Here is a 17582-nt window from a genome sequence, read left to right on the forward strand (position 1 = left end):
ATACGTAAAGGAGCGTTTATATTGATGTTATGTAAATGTTAATATTAACCATATGCCGTAATCTGTAAAAATTGACTAAACATGGTTGAGTATTTTCCTCTCATTCGACTGTAGGAAAGGAATATTCGAAGGCATCAACGAAATACTATTAAAGATCATCAACCCTGGGCAAATTTTCGGTGATATAAAAAATTTTAGATCTAATCAGAATATGCCAATCAGATGCAAGAGCTCACTGAGCGCTCAGTGAACGATAATTACTAATGCATCCACTTAAATCAGGTTTGACATCTGTAGTTATGAAACTGATCAATCATAAGTATTTCTCTAAAAATTGGAATGACTGTGATTGGTTAGTTTCTAGTTACGAGTGTTAAGGTATATCCACACAACTTGCATATTCGCATAATCATAAGCATAAAGAAAATCATCCAATCGTATTTTACATTTATCTTTATGACAGGAATGTAATTGGATAATTTTCTTTATGCATATGATTATGCGACTATGCAAGTTTATATGGAATGATCCTTATTGAACTCGATTTAAGAGTGATCGTGTCCTGCAGGGTTTACACCTTGAAGAAAAAGCGGAAGCCAATCAGAATTCACGGAAAGACAGAAGCAGAAAGAGAAGCGAAATGTTATCGTTTACTACTACTGCGAGTTCTGATTGGCTTCCGCTTTCCGCTTTTCCGTCAAGGTATGAATCCGGCCTAAACGTAAGCTGCAATCAATTTGGACACTCACGCTCTTTAAGTGCTTGAAATCATTATTCTGTCTTTATCGGTTATTAGACGTAAAATAAGAATACAAATACTGAAAAACGCTGAAAGCATTCAAATCGACCGTAGCTAGCTTATGGCGTCTAGTTGCGTCAGCTGAAAAGTAGTTTACGTGGTTTTATCGCGTGACATCGTGTGGAAGGCGAAAAGATTTGACGATGTTTCCAGCTTACGCACACTTATCAGCTTACGACAGGCACAAGAAACTCATAAATGACTACTTGACAATTTACGGGAAATCTGTATCATCGTTCAAGCGAGACACGTATGTTAAATTTTTTGTTTTATAGTTGTAAGTGTGATAGAAGTTTTGTTATCGTCAGGCAATGACACGCTTTTTTTTTCGTCATTTGCACTTGGAATCCAAGTTTATTGCGTACATTTTCTGTGCAATTTTTTTTGTTTACTCCAGCAGTATAATATATCAAAAGCAGTATAATATATCATTTCTAAAATTATTTGATCAACATTTAACCATTTTATTTTGTAATTATATACACTAATGTAAAAATACAATATGATGAGATCTGTAAATATTTCCATTCTGAATCATAGCTCTTTCAAATATATATATATATATATATATATATATATTACTTTATATATTATTACTTTATTTAATTGATATATTAAATTATTTTTATTTTGGACTTTTTTGTTTAATTAAATGAATTGTTTAAAATCATATATTATGACTTTTTTTCATTAATGTAATTAGTAGAATATATTGGCCAATACTAGTAAATGCAATTTGATTGAAAATTCTAAGAACTTTCATTATGTTTATTTTGCTTTCTTGACATGAAAATGGAACACAGAGAGCTGTTTATATATATATATATTTAAGAATAGTATAGTTTACAGCATTTCCTTGCAATGGATTTATTATTAATTAGTAACACATAAAAGTTATAATTTGATAAACTTTGTAACAAGCAGCACTTGACGTTTCGAGGTCCCGAGACAAAACTGATTACGATGTCATCAGAGAGAACCACAAGTTTCTCTGGGATCAAGAAAAGGATGTCCCAGATACTTGGGGTAGCAGATTAGCTAAGAAATATTATGACAAATTGTTCAAGGAATATTGCATATGTGATCTTACATATTATAAATATAATAAGGTATTAAACATTCTTATTTATATCTTTATATTGATTATTTAAATTCATTATAAAAATTTATTTTTTGATTAAGTTAATTAATATTAATTTATATGATATAGATTGCTTTGAGATGGAGAACCGAGAAAGAAGTAGTAGTTGGCAAAGGACAGTTCGAGTGTGGTAGTAAAACATGCAAAGAGAAGGAAGATTTGCGTTCTTGGGAGCTTAATTTTGGTTATGAAGAACATGGTGAAAAGAAGAATGCGCTAGTAAAATTAAGTATGTTAAAACCAACATAGTTGTATTCTATACGTATAAGATTGTTTCATAAAATAATATTTTTTTTTTTATGTGAAGGACTTTGCCCAGAATGTTCCATAAAACTTAATTATCGATCACAAAAGCGAGAGGTGAAAAGGAAGAAATCTTTGAAACGTTTGGACACAAATTCCGGAAGTAGCAATGATGTACCTACTATTTCCAGTAATCCAGAATCAGATAATAAAGCAGAGACAGATTCCATCTCAGCTGAGATACAAAACAATGAGAATACTGATACGAATGAATCAAATATCTGGAAAGAGAAACCAGCTGAAGACGTAGAAAAGACAAGAGAAAAAGAATTTGAGGAATATTTGGCAGATTTATTTATGTGAACACTATTAATGTTTTAATTTTTTTTGTTTAATATTTTGTAAATAGATATTGAAGAAGATAATGTTATTTTTTTAGTTTATTGAATTTCTTATTTAAGAAAGTCCTAAAAATGATAGAAATATCAACTTCATAAATTAGAAAGTTTTCCGAATTGATTGACTGTATAGATTGTATAAAGTCTTGTTACACAATTAAAATACACAATACATTAAAAAAGATAGATTTAATAACAAGATCGATTTAATGAGAAAATCGAAAAAAAGTTAAATTAGAGGTACTAAATGTAATTTAAACATTCTTAATTAAAACATTTTTTTTTCGTTTTTTTCTTAAATCGACCGACTTATGCATATTTTTTCTTTTTTATGCATATTTTAATTGTGTAAAAAGATTTTACAGTCTGTACAGTCAATTCAGAAAATTTTAGCCTGTAATGTTGGTAATTCTATCATTTTATGATTCTCTGAATTACTCATAAGGATGTTAGTACACTACATGTACAGTATCAATAATATAATTTTTATAATAAAATATTTCATATGTGAAAAGATGTTTTCTAGTGAGATATGCAAAATCATTTATGCCTTTAAAAGAAATCCGCAAGAAATAAAAGAGAAATTTATTTATCATAGTGTAATCAAAATGAAATGTAAATTTTTAATAAACTTTAAATAATATGATATTGGGAAATGTTTAATTTGTGCAAAAAATGCATAAAACTTCTAAGAACAAATTGCATGAAGTTTTATGTATTGAAAGTACACATGTTTAGACTTGACTTATTTTTTACCTGTGCCATCAACAAGATACTATTAAAGATCCTTGGCTCTTTTCTCGAGCAAATTTTCATGATTATCAAGCTGGGAAGTCTCAAGACAATTGAAAAATGATGACGTTATTGACAATTAATAAAAATTTATGATTATTAACATAAATATTTCGATGATACATTATTAAATTCGTGATTTTTTTATTATATAAAAGCTGTATAAATAAGTATACATACTTTTAATGATATAATATCTTATATTACCAAAAAATTACAATTTTTCCTCTGCAGTTATTATCTCTATTAAATCAAACTCGGATATATAATATAATATTATTAAAGTCACAGTTTTAAATAAAAATCGAGTATTATTAAATTTTAAACATATGTACATGTCTATAAAACTAATAAATTATTAAAATTAGTATCGCATTACTAATTTATTACTCTTAACTTTTCATTACTAGTTTATTGCTCTTAACTTTGATTTTAAGCGAAATTTAAAACTGTCTCTATTTCGTTTTAAAACCGAAAAGAGACAGAGACAAAGAGAGTTTTAAGCTTCACTTAAAATTAAAGTAATGTTGGTGCAACCGGGCCTTAAATTTTCACTTAAATTTTAACAGATAAAAACGCGAATTTCCATAAATGCCGAGGATCTTTAATAGTATCTTGTCGGTGTCTATGCTGAAAAAAAAAAGAATAATAAATAAAAAAAGAATAAATAAAATTGCAGTTTAGAATTGTATTGTTTAGAGTTTTTATTTATGTTATTTCTTAATTATATTCTTCTGACAATATCAATTTTTGAAAATTTACTTTTTATTGCATGTAATTAAATAAGTGACAATGATAAGTTATCAATACACAATCACTCCGATTTTTACTAACCATGATAAACTATATCTTTTTTAATTACCAACAAAAATATGTAATTGTTAAAATTTAACAAAATTTTATATCAGAATAAGTATATAATTAAATAAAATATATAAATAAAATATAAAATGAATAAAAGATGATGTCAATCAAAATTCCCGGAACTATGATTCTAAAATCCCCCGAATTTAATGGATTCGAAATACAAAAAATAAAAACTTAAATATTTATTTACTCATTATTATTGTTTAAATATTTATGAAGTATTATCAAAATATAGAGGTAGCAAGTTACAATTCTTCGAGAATTGTCATTCCAAAAATTCTGATTTTATATTTATTTTCCTTTTTTAGTCTACATTATGAGCAATTATATTATGAACTAAGAAAGGACAGGACAAATTAACAAATCTAGATATACATAAATACGTTAAAAATGAGTAAAATGTCAGAATTAAGGCATTCCTGACGCTTAGTACAGATACATAAAATATGATAATGGATGCATTCAGTACTACAATCAAAGCGCTCACTAAGCTTAGTATGTTTTTACATTTGTTTGGTCTATATTTTTGGATCTATTGGAATATGGCTAATTAGATACAAGAGCTCACTGAGCGCTCAGTGAGCGGTTGTAGTACTGAATGCATCCAATATGTTACTGTTAATATACAATAATAAATTATTTTCCTGCAAAGAAGTATAATTCAATTTTATAAGTTGTACGAATAGAGACTATATATTGCTGTTTACAAAAAACTTTTCGGAAGCCAGACAGTCAAGTCTGTAGAAAGCAACTTTTTTAAATGTCTGCTACATACTATGCTAATAAAATAACAACAAAATTATTACAGAATTAGATGTACATAATACTGCTGACTGCTAAAAAAAATATAAGAATCTACAAGCGTCAGATAATGTCGGCAGGATCTGCTCAGTTTCTATCAATTGCCTTCACATTATAACAATTTGCCTTCACATTATATCGATAGGCGATGTTAACAGAACACAAGAGTAATACAAGCTTAATACGGACGCAATTAGTGGCAGACTGCCATCATTTTCTGCTCGAACCTGCTGATAGTCTGCTAGAAGACTGCAGACATTTTGCTATTTGGGATATCTTTTAAATCTTAAAATATTTATAGTCTATCAAATAAGAGCGTGATCGAGTTAATTTACTAAAAAATGCATTAAATAAAATGTTTAAATACGTATATTCATTTTACTCGATCAAAGTCAAAATGCAATCACTTTAATAATGCGTTCACCGGCGACAATAATTGCCTCACATTTTCGAGGCATGCTTTCGACAATTAAATAAATTGATGGCGTATTTTAACGATAAGGCTTTCTAAATCTGACGAATATTGTAAGATAGCTGCTTCAAAGTGAAAGTGCATTTTCCATGAAGCTTGTGCTTATGTGCGCCCCTATGTTTTCCATGTAATCACGCTCTTACTTGACAGACTATATATATAATTATGGGATTAATTTTTTTATTACTTTGTATATGTGTGTATTGTTAATTTCTACTAACAGATCAACATTCGTTTGTATTCGATTTTTTTTCTGTATTTAATGACAATTTACAATGACAATCCTATAATTTGATTGTATACAATAAATCAAATATTGTTATACAATAAGTCAAATATTGTCTTATTTTTTCCAGTATAAAGATTTATCTAATATTTTCTAGTAATTATTTGTTGTTATTTGTTGTATATCTCCTGTCTTGAATCAGAATTACTGTTAATTATTTTATTTTTATCTAATCAATTAAAATTATTATCTATCGAGTACTTACGTAATTATTAATTCGAAGAATGATTGTATAAGATTATATTTTATATTTGTTCTGTACACCTAACCTAAATTGCACAATTCATCTAGAGTTTTTTGCTCGTTCAACTTCTATTGTTTCGATTATTTTTTTCAATATAAGTTTACATTGCATATAAAAAGTGCTGGCTGATATTCAATTTTACAATAAGTTTAAAGTCGTTGATGTTTTTTACTATCAAAATTCAAATATAATATTCCTCAGCCTCAATATTTTATATATATGTATAATTATGTAAAGTTAATATACAACATATACAATATGCTAATAAAATCTATTACATATGTTATGTGTAATTTAATATCTAAATGTTTCATAATATGGACATTTGTGCGCTAATTATTACATAACAATATACCAACTACAAAACTATAACATTAAATATGCTCTTCGGAGCAATTGATCAATACAAATATTGCCAAGTTTCATCTTTCGTATCTTTTAAAAAATATAAAATTACCATATATATACTTTGGGATTAAATATTAATTATTAGCACAGCTGAAACACGTCATGATTCTATGCAATATGATTCTTTGAAACAAAATTCTACATATTGTACATTAATCGTTTTGTTTTTCAGTCACTTTCAATTATACAAGATAAAAAATAGCACTGAGTATTATAAATTATAACTTTAATTGCAATTTACGTTTCTTGTAGATACTCTCAATTGATTAGCTTGTTTCTGCGAATCACTATCTTCATCACTACAATCTTCATCATGTGTATGTGTAACATTACGTGGTGTTTCTGGTCTTGCATGTGGAATTTGATTATTGAAATGATCTACATATAAATTTTTCTAAACAAAAAAAAGGGAAAATGCATTATTGAGACATACTTCCATTTTGATCAATTAATAACTGGTTATAACTGGAGAATCCCATTTATCTACACCTTTACAAGACGTGCTACATTATTTGCAATATTGTCGTGTTGTAAACTATTTACAATATCGTTGTGTGTAAACGAAATTGTAGGTAATCATTTTTGTAGGCAAACGGAGCTCTCCTTCATAACCTTGATGTTCTTAGAAATACTTACGGAAGAAGGCCGATTATGTTCTTCTTCCTCATCTGCTAGTTTAAACGTTCTCGTACGGCTTATCATTGGCGTTTCCATAACAAATCTTTGTTCATGTGCCACTGTACTTTCATGAGGCATCTGAAAGTGTGATAAGAAAAATTTACTGTCTCACACGAATAAGATACAACTTGGATAAATCATATATTCCAAATACAGCATACAACTTACTAGCATAGCAGGTGCTCTGAACATATACGAAAAAGGATAGTAAATCAGATTTAAGAAGGTCGCCGCGTATAAATCGGCGTACCTCACGACTTGACTACTGAAAAACGTTTGTCTGCTTCCGCTGCGAAATAGGGAGCCCATCATGCCGTAAGCTAAGTCCATTTTGTGCGTGACATCTCTTATAGACGCACGTAACTTAGAAATATCTGGCTTTTCCTTTGTACTACTATCTAAATTTCTAAACAAGGTAATTGATGCGACGTTAATAACAGCATATTTCAAGTATTTTATACAATGTATTTATTATTATTGATCATACTACGCACTTGTACATTTCCCCGAGCATAACATCGAGACTTTGTAATTCGGCAAACAATTGACATTTATCGGTCCAAACGTGTAACTCTTGAACCAATTCTGGGACTATTAAAAATGTCCTCCATCCCCTTATCTTCTTGCTCTTTAAAATATCGCCAAATATATGGTCACCAACATATAACACATCTTTTCCTTTTGCACCAATTAACTCTGTAAACACGTCGCACGAGCCTCCTGAATACACTTCCCCTATTTTAAACAAAGCCAATGATTAAAAATCTCTCTTCTATATAACTAAGCAAGAAAGAATTTTTTTTTAATTAACTAAATTACTACTTATTACTTAATGTTTCTTACCTGTGTGAAGTGGTCCTTTAAGTGTACCAAGTTTTAAAGCACCTGTCCTCGTATCCACTTGTCGTAATATTGTCCCTTCTCCAAAAAACAATGGCTTTCTGGCGTCTACTACAATTGTATCGAAATAGGTTTTCCAATTTCTATGTGGTTCGTCAGGCTGAAATGAAAGCAATATATAAAAATTCTATTTATACCTAGTACTTTATAAGAATACGTTTCATCATGAGTATATTTCGTGAATATAAGTATTTCTTGCACTTAACAAGAGAGAGAGATTATTTTTTTAATATAGAATTTTGAAAAAAAGAATTTTCATATAAATATATAGTAGATTCTATTCTAAGTCAAAAATGTGAATAAAAGATTAAAACTTTATTAGTGACATAATATAAATTTACAGTTAGTTTCTAAATATTAAGGAATTCTTCAAATTATTAACTTTCACATAGTAAATATAGCTCGCTAATTTATTTAAAACAATGAATTTTAAGAATGTTGACAGTGAATATGAATGACAGTGAATAAGAAAAACGTACCCGTGCACCGTGTGGAAAATCGAACAAATAAGTCATAATTTTGTCCGTGAAAACGTAATCACTGTTAGTTAATAAAAACAGTTTTGCTCCGCTCTCTCGGATTCTCGTAAGGAACATAGGCAACCTCTCGTCCTTCTTTACATATTCGTCTAAGTTCTCGATAGTCTTCGATTTAAGATCACCATGAAGGTGTATCCAATCTACCGCGTTTCGAACATCCTGAAATATGCTTTTGAAGCTCATGGTGAGCTCACCTTCTTTCACTCCGGTTCTTTCTCTAGTATATTGCGGTGAGTTCGTGAAAAAATCTATCAGACATGCCAGCAAATAAGTCTCCGGTAGATTGAACAAGGTATTGAGCACATAAACTCTAGACTCGTCTAACTGTAGAAATTTATTTGGATAAAGCTCGTAGACCTGAGAGCTGAAATGAAATAGACCAAGTACAAATAGAGAAATAAAGATAATATTTGCTGTACAAGAAAAATGTATGTTATTTTTATCCCTTACTGTTTTAAGAACTCGAAGCCATGGACACAGACTAAAATGTTCCCATAAGCGTCAACTTTCAAAAGATTTCCATGTAACGTGTCAAACCATAATCCACGAACGGGAAAGCTGGGATCATATTCAAAGGCCTTGATTTCCTGTGGATATCCTAGAGATACTAAACGATCCTTGAGCAGATTGAAGCCCAGTTGCTCATATTGTGGTGACTTGTATTCTGAAATGTTTCATATAATACAGTCTCGTTTATCTCAACTTCCCTTCAAGAGTAAAAAAAAGGATATATTGAAATAATTACCTGCTAATGTGTAATCCATGTCGAAGCCATAGAACTTGATGTTCTCCAGATGAAGGCTCCGATTGACGAAGATCCTACGAAGAACAATTCATCAATTAAGAAACATCGTTAATTTAATTTACGGTAATTGAAATTTATAATTTGAAATGCGCGATTAATTTGAATAAGGAAAATTTAGCGACTTATTAGCGACGATACCGATGAATAATTCGCTTTCTTCGAAATCTTCCTGTTGATAGAGAATCGATAATTGTGACAATTTCATAATATCGAAATCAATTTCTCGTTCATATCGTACACTGCTTTTCGAAGCAATAATCATTTTGTTACAATATTAAATACGAAAAAAACTGCAGCATAAATCGGATTTGATGTATCGAACAAATCGCGATACCAGTGAAATGTTGGTAATCGAGTAACAAAAGATTATATTTTCTCATTCTTTCTTATTCTTTTCTTATTGTGTTTGTTATTAATCTAAATTAATTGCTGTACATATCCAAAAAAGACATATAAGTCTACTCTACTATTCAATAACTTTTACAATATAATAAATAACAAAAAATATGGTCTTTAAAGATATTTTGGCCATACAATATCAGCTAAAAGTATCAATCAAATAATCAGTCGAAATAAGGTAAAATCAATCGTATCATACAGAAAATTGTGATGATATTAGTAATGTGCTCTGAAATCAACTGCAAAAAACAAAACGAATAATTTGGTTCATAATGATAAATTTTATGCAAAATAATCATTTTTCTGCAGTTTTTAGGTCAATAACTTTTACAATAACGAATAAGTGGACCCAAACTTTTGAATGTTTATTATTGTTTGATCATACATGTTTTAAATTTGATTTAACTCTTACTTCTTCATCAGATTTGCAAATAAATATTATAAAACGCGATTTTACATACGAATCAAAACTAACAAAAAAATTAATTAATAAAAAAGAATTAATAAATAACTTTTAAATTAATAAGAGAATGTATTCAAATTTTATACAGATATTCAGACATAATGGAATACTCTATGAAATTTTTATATTTTTGGTAATGTTTTAAAATGTGATATATCGATCCGATTACACCAACGTTAGTTTAATTTTAAGCGTAGCTTAAAACTCTTCCTTTCTGTCTCTCTATCGGCTTTAAAAAAAGAAAGAAAGATTTTTAAGCTTCGCTTAAAGTCAAAATAACATTGGTGCAATCGCCTTAATTGCGAAAAAATTTTACTTATTAGTTTTAATTTAATATTAATTTTTAATGTTATATTTTTTAATCATCTTCAGTAATTTAACTTACAATTAATAATTCTGTTTAATATGCCAAATTAAATTTAGAATAAGATCAAATGTATTTTTCTCAAAAAGACGCAAACTCATGCACATGTAGCTATTGTTCTCGATACACTTTGCGATCGAATTAATTATGTCGAAACGTCACAAAGATACGTTACTTATCATCGCTTGAGGCATTCGTGTTGTAAATTATACAACATTTTGAAGTCGATCTTCGCTTTCGGTTCAACTTTCGAATACGTCAGAATTGTTGAGCCAGCAGACGCACTCCGCAGCGACTTTTTTACAGCACTAATTGCAATCAAACATAAAGTATGAATATGAACGTTTAATCAAGAAAAGAACGACATGTGCATAATAAAAAGTTTTTTATATTTTAGATAATTAGTAATCTACAATATATTGGATTGGAACGAAAATTCGTAGCGCTCCTTTATTTATATCATATCTGCATGTTTTTAAAAAAACTTTAAAAATTTTACCAATCGATAGAGCAAAGTTTCAACTTTGGAGACATCACACACAATATAAGCATAGCTAAGGCCGCATACCAATGAATGTCGTATCTTCACATTTGATCTTTACATCTTTTATAAATCAATAAGGCATTTTTGTCAAATACCCATTAGTCCAGTGCTTTATCCAGCTTATGTCATTTTGTGTGTAATGATTTAAGAATCTGTTTTTGGAAGTGCGGTATGATGATTTTTAATGAAGATATGAACAAAGTTAAAATATTTCTTTTATTTAATCTGCAATAATTCAAAAATCTTAGGAAAATTAAAAAAAAATTTTGTAGGAAAAACTTTAAACTTTCACGAGCACGTGATAATCCTATAAAGAAGACAATTCCCATTCTGTCTAGCATAGCTTTCAATATATGTAAAAAATGAGCAAAGAAACTCGAAATGGCGCAACCTTTCGAAAGTAGAGATTTTAAGCTTTGAAACTTTTTTATTAAATTTAAATTTCGTTCATTCTTAACGAAGTTGCAATTGCTTGAATTTTGAAGTTCTCGTACGTTACCACCTTTTATTCCAACCTAATAATAATTTGAAGGAATACAAAAAAAAATTTTTTTTTGAAGATTTTGAAAATGTAAAAACTTAAACTCTTTAAAAATTACTTTACACTCTTCTACCGTCCTGAATCATTTCGTTTAAGTTAATGATAATCTGAAGAGATGCAAATATTTTTACTTTATACATTACACATATCATTCTTGCGTGAACTAGTACATTCACATCTACGTTGCGTTTCGCTTCGTGTAGCTTCGTATCAACCGCTTTGGCTCTTTTCTTTTTTCCAATTCTATGTCAGTCAGATTTTATCCTCGTGTATAATTTTTACGAATTTTCAGAAATCTATACGAATAAGGTGGAGGACGATTAACTTACTCATTTTGGACACACCGTCGCGAATTCACAAAAACTGTCGCAGTTGGCAAGGCGTCGTCGTTCACATCCTTCAGCCACATTTTTTTCGCGAGATATCAACTAATCATCAGTATTCTGCGGTTGATTTGTATTTACGTTATCCAATAATAAGGCCTGTTCTTTGTTGCTCACTGGACTGAAACTTTCTATCTCACTTTCGTCAAACTTCAAATATACATATAACTGTTTCCTTTATGTGCACACTAGTTTAGCCACAAAGAACAGATCTACGATATAGAGGCGATAGAGTCAATAGATAAAATTTGAGACAAAATAGAAATCTAGAAAAAATTTCGAATTTCTATAACAATATATATGATAAATGTAACATAAAGATATTAATAAATATATCGAGTTACTCCAAACACATTTTATTGTAAAATAAAATATAAAGCTCGACCATCCTACGCGTTCGTATAGAATTCTTTTTTTTACTTCTTTTTTTACATATTCTGTATATTTTTATTCCCATAAAATAATATTCAATTAAAAATCATCTTATATAATTATTATTAAACTTATAATAGTATGATGTAAAATTTTTTTACTTTTATTTACAATTTTATATTTATAAAGTTGTAAATTAAAATAAAATTCCATCCCGAACCCCAGCTTGAATCACAGATTGTCTATAACGGATTTAATAACAAAGACATTTCACGATAAAAAAAATTGTTGTTTGATGCCGTCAACAAGTAGACTTTCGACTTCGTCAGTATACGTATTTTTGATAGAAAACTGCGAGAAAATCCTAAATCGCGAGGTCATTTCTTTTGCTAAATTTAAAATAAAATAAAATTTAAAATAAAATTTGCAAAGAGAAAAAGAAAGAAATATCACAACGTTACCAACGAAATGTGACGCAAGTAATGCACAAAGAGACTTTGTGTTCACATTCGAAAGAGAACTATTTATACAAGATCTGTAAATTTCGTGGCAAACGTTTTTAAACCAGAAAAAGTCATCGATGATACACTCGCGAAAGCTCGGTACCGCGACGCAACGTTAAATCACGGAGCGAGCGTGAAAGGCGATTGCTTTGAAAGAAAAAAAATCGATGGCAATGCTGTCGACGACGATGCTGTCCGTTCAATGACCAAACGTCAACTGGTCCGTAGAGAGTCGTTGGAGTCAGTTAATACGCAACGATGGGAGCTAATTCATCGTCTTCCGGAACACAAACTTCCCTCAATCCAAGGTGATCGCGTGCAGGACTGTTATTCCCAGCTCCATGGACGGCTAGATCAGAGAGTTCTGTATATTTGGGCTCACTTGAATTCACTTTGTAATTGCGATGCCGCTATAAGAGGCAATGACGATTGTATAGTGCATAAATAGACGTACCTAATAGGTACAATAATGAATTCATAATATTAAATTATATCTAATTTGAGTTATTTTTAATAATTCTTATAGATCGCCACTACTGTATGTTGTTGATAACTAAAACAATGGAGTCAAATAATTTAACTCAAGAAATGCATTAAATTTGACTCAAATTTAGTTTATTATCTACTAAATGCATACGTTGATATGCTGTTTACTTTGAAAACTAACAATAAGCAGCAATTCAACTATAGAAATAAGTAGTTGTTTTTTTTAACCATATGTTTTGTATTAAAATAATATATTTATTAAAAATTACAAAATGTTATGTTCAACTTAAAGAATTTAAATTTGATCTTTTAATATTTAACAGTGACAGACTACACGTTTCTTATTATTTTTTATTCAAATGACATCTTTTAAATGTTTTTTAGACAGTTTTCATAAAAATGTCTTTAAGACATTTAAATATTGCCTTTAAGATGTCCTAAAATGCCTTTTAGATGTCTTATATTTCTTGAATTTGAATTGTTTGTTCAAATAATTTTCCAAAAATGGAAATTGAATTATCAGCATCTCTTTTCAATTTGATACTTTAGAGAAAAAGATGTGATTCAAACTACTTCACTCTTTCTAAACTGATAGTGACAACCTCATAGAAATGCAATCTATTCTTACATCTACAGCCGAAAAACGTTCGAACGAGACATGTATTCTTCTCTTTTTTTATCTCCTCTAATCTCTTTCCCGTAAGTATATAACGGGTTGCGAGAAAGCTCATTGCTCCTTTTTTTTCTTTCTTTTATATCTTTTATATCTTTTATACCAAAGAATTTTCGCAAACTTTAATGGAACGATAAATGGCTCACGCGAATCCAGCGCGCCAGGTGAGTCATATTACCTTGTGCTTGGTACACGTGAGAACTTAGTATTACTAATCTAATTTTAGACGTCCTGAAATTGTCGATTTCGATCCTACGTTTGCACATGTGCCGAATGAACTTTAAGGTCGACTAAGTTTACGTTACCGTATACACGGTATGCGGTGTTTCGACCATTCAGAGTACAAATTCGAATCTGCAATTAGAGTATTTGTACGACTTGATTAAATTTGTTGATAGTGTGAAATGTATATATTTCATTCAATATTTTTTTACGAAAAAATGATTGAATAAAAGAAAGAAAGAGAAATATATATTATAATAATTATTAATAATAATAATATATTTCTATGTAGTATGAAATTATGAACAATAAATAATGGATTTATATTTTTTTTCTTCTGAAGATATCCTTTCAAAAGATTATTAAAGTGTCTAACAGAATCAAATATTTCTGTTTGTAATATATTGCGGCTAGCCAAGCCTTATATCTATCTAAGAATATCGAGATGTTTGATGTTCAAGAATTTTGCAATCAATCTTGTTAATTATTCCTTCTTGAAAATCTTATCTTATTTCATCTTGGATTTTTAGTTAAGTTGGTCAAAGCGCTGCATAAAAGGATGTGTGCATACCGGCACGCAAGTCACGGGTGAGGCACACACTGCTTGCACTTTCACCAATAATTTATTCGCGATATCTACCACGCCGTATGTCTACATTACTTCTGCGCATAAAGTTATTAAGTTTCAATAATTAATTTGACTATTAATGATAAATATATACGGAAAGTACGATTTTGTTATATCTAAAAACTTTTAATTAAACAATACTTTTGATTACTTTTGAGGTTTTCACGGATATTTTCTTCAAAAATATCAAAGGATTTGTGGGTTATCGCCGTTTCGTGATCCTTTGCCAATGCCAACGTTTCGTGAACTTGCCGTTTACTTCATCAAGCTGAGGAGCACATTATAACTTAATTAGAGATACAAATTTGTAAATAATTTTGTTAGACCGTCAAAATAACTATATAGAAATTTCAAGTACAAGAGCAAAAAGGTTTGATATTCTATAGCAATTAGTTTGAATGTTCTATATAATTATTTTATTGATTTAATGATTTTAATGATTCAATAAAATTATTTTTAAATCTATAGCTAAATTTCTCAATAAAACCTTTCCTTATAGATATCAGTTATAAAATCGAAGGGAAAGAAGAAGAAGAAGTTCGATCAAAATCCTTAAAAAAAGATTTAGACCAAGCGTTATTCTGCATCCCGATTCAACAATAAAGGATGGAAGAAATCATAAAAAATCTGAGAAATATATATACTTTACATCTATATATTATTCATATATTATTCATAATTAATCAATTCTCTATATAACGACCACTACTTGAAAGTAGTAGTTGTGGCTTTTGATAAAATGTTTCTGGCGCAATACTAATAACAATATGAATGAATTACACGCGAGTTTACTATTGCGAAGTGGAATTTCTCACGTCGTGCCAAAAGTGTCTGCCAGTAACTTGAAATAAGTTGGCTGTTGTATAAGTTGGTTGTTACTTTTTACATTTATAGTGAATAAAATAATTATAGACGAATGATCGTACGCGCATCAATGCCCTAAAAAAATGTGTATTTTAGCGACAGCGAGTAAAGAAAACATTTGTTAAAATATGTACTTAAATCTTCATAGTTCTTTTTATATTACAACTGAAAGAGAGCGTTTTTAATTATATCACTTTACATGTAAAGCTTCATGCTTTAATTATTAATTTTATTACAGCAATATAATACCGAGAGGATTCTTAGACTTTGGTCCAGAAAAATCTATGCGCCAAATTTAACATAAATTGTTATTAATCGTTGTTGCAAAGAACTGCCTAACAAATATTGCATAGGCTTTAATTTTTCGATCAGAAACTGCAAATTCTACACGCGTGCGTATTTTATTATTACTGTTTTATATATAGCAACGGATTCCTGTGAAGCAATACTTTAGTGTTATTAATTAAATTACAACAGCAATTGTCGTTACTGCTATCTACTTAGTTAAGAAACTTGTTTACGTCGTTCGAAATTTTTAATCACCTTATCGCAATTGACTCATAAAAGCATCTTGACAGTTCTTGGTCCAACAGAATATAATGAACATGCAATATGTGGATGAGAAAGAGAAACGCTTTTGCACCATATAGAGATAATACTTTGTAATGGAATCATATTGAGTATATCTTCTCATTATTATTTACGTACTATATGTCGTATATAAATAAACTGAATAGATATATTCATACTTTATCAAGAATTATTCTGAAGTACTAATATTACTTGCGTAAATTATTTTCGTTACTTTGAGGAGTATATGCATAGTGAAAAAACAAATTTGCTAACGATTTTCTAACAATTGTAAATAGTAAATTAATTTTAAATTAGCTTTAAGAATATATTTGTCAAAAAAGAAGATAGAGAAAGAAAGGAAGATAATTATTTCTAAATTAAATATAATATTTATATCTAAATATTTCATTGACTAATCGCAGATATCATGAGAAATATAAGCATAATGTAGAAAACAATTACACGGAATGAAATATATAACTATCGTCGAGCACAATGAAATTCTAAGAAAGATTGCTAAAGAATCTCATATAGGGTGATGAAACTCTTTTATTCTTTAATAATACCATTGAGCACGTTAATCTGTCGCGATTATTCTCCCTATACATATATGGTTCTGATTGGTTCTCTGCATTGTTCTCTCGCATTATCATAATGACGAAATAGCGAGCATTGCATGTGTTGTACTTTTAGGAATATATCTGTGAAAAGGGAGATAAGGCGCAAATTATTATAATGGCTATTTCCGTCTTCAATAAGAAGACAATGAATTATCGAGCTTAAGCAGATGCCTTCGACCTTTGAGGTTTGGCACTACTTCACTGTCTGACACAAGATAAATTTTGTCAGTGAATTACGACGGCATTTTAGATGTAGGAATTAATTGATGGAGAACGTCGCAGGTATTTAAGATACAAGAGATTGCAATAAATTTAAAGAGTAGATATATATATATATATATATATGTATATATATATATCAGCATTAAAATGCAGATACTCAAAGAATCTATTTTTTTATTTCTCGTTTGTTTTCTTTCTAAGAGACACAATAAACACACAATTCTAATATAAGTAAATATATATATATATATATTATATATATATTATATATATATATATATATATATATATATATATATTAGTACTATTTAATTACTTGTTAGTATTAGTTTTAACGTTGTCGTGGTCGTAC

The 17582-nt window shown here is 29.2% G+C and overlaps 2 protein-coding genes across 2 annotated transcripts in view; one reads left to right on the plus strand and one right to left on the minus strand.

The window, feature by feature from the left end:
- The first annotated feature begins 942 nt into the window (after window positions 1-942).
- On the plus strand, window positions 943-2546 carry LOC105621134 (protein FRA10AC1 homolog). The gene is made up of 4 exons (XM_012202608.1): window positions 943-1049; window positions 1740-1908; window positions 2010-2169; window positions 2248-2546. Exons 1-4 carry the CDS (start codon window positions 943-945, stop codon window positions 2544-2546), a joined length of 735 nt encoding a protein of 244 aa, XP_012057998.1.
- A 4131-nt stretch (window positions 2547-6677) lies between these two features.
- LOC105621145 (cytosolic purine 5'-nucleotidase) overlaps window positions 6678-17582 on the minus strand; it is a 28348-nt gene continuing 17443 nt past the window's right edge. The window contains exons 3-10 of the mRNA XM_012202618.1: window positions 9314-9387; window positions 9019-9232; window positions 8509-8932; window positions 7973-8129; window positions 7624-7864; window positions 7298-7535; window positions 7088-7207; window positions 6678-6845 (exon numbers count right to left, since the gene is read on the minus strand). Coding sequence (XP_012058008.1) covers window positions 6678-6845; window positions 7088-7207; window positions 7298-7535; window positions 7624-7864; window positions 7973-8129; window positions 8509-8932; window positions 9019-9232; window positions 9314-9387 — 1636 coding nt within the window. The remainder of the gene's footprint in view (window positions 6846-7087; window positions 7208-7297; window positions 7536-7623; window positions 7865-7972; window positions 8130-8508; window positions 8933-9018; window positions 9233-9313; window positions 9388-17582) is intronic.

The sequence above is a fragment of the Atta cephalotes genome, assembly GCF_000143395.1.
Source record: "Atta cephalotes unplaced genomic scaffold scaffold00002, whole genome shotgun sequence".
Classification (NCBI taxonomy): Eukaryota; Metazoa; Arthropoda; class Insecta; order Hymenoptera; family Formicidae; genus Atta; species Atta cephalotes.

Bases quoted from the DNA above. Each gene is read 5' to 3' on its own strand.
- LOC105621134 (XM_012202608.1), top strand. From the start codon at position 943: ATGTTTCCAGCTTACGCACACTTATCAGCTTACGACAGGCACAAGAAA. The intron at 1,050-1,739 runs GTATGTTAAATT...TGACGTTTCGAG, and splicing joins TCATCGTTCAAGCGAGACAC to GTCCCGAGACAAAACTGATT. The intron at 2,170-2,247 runs GTATGTTAAAAC...TTTTATGTGAAG, and splicing joins GAATGCGCTAGTAAAATTAA to GACTTTGCCCAGAATGTTCC.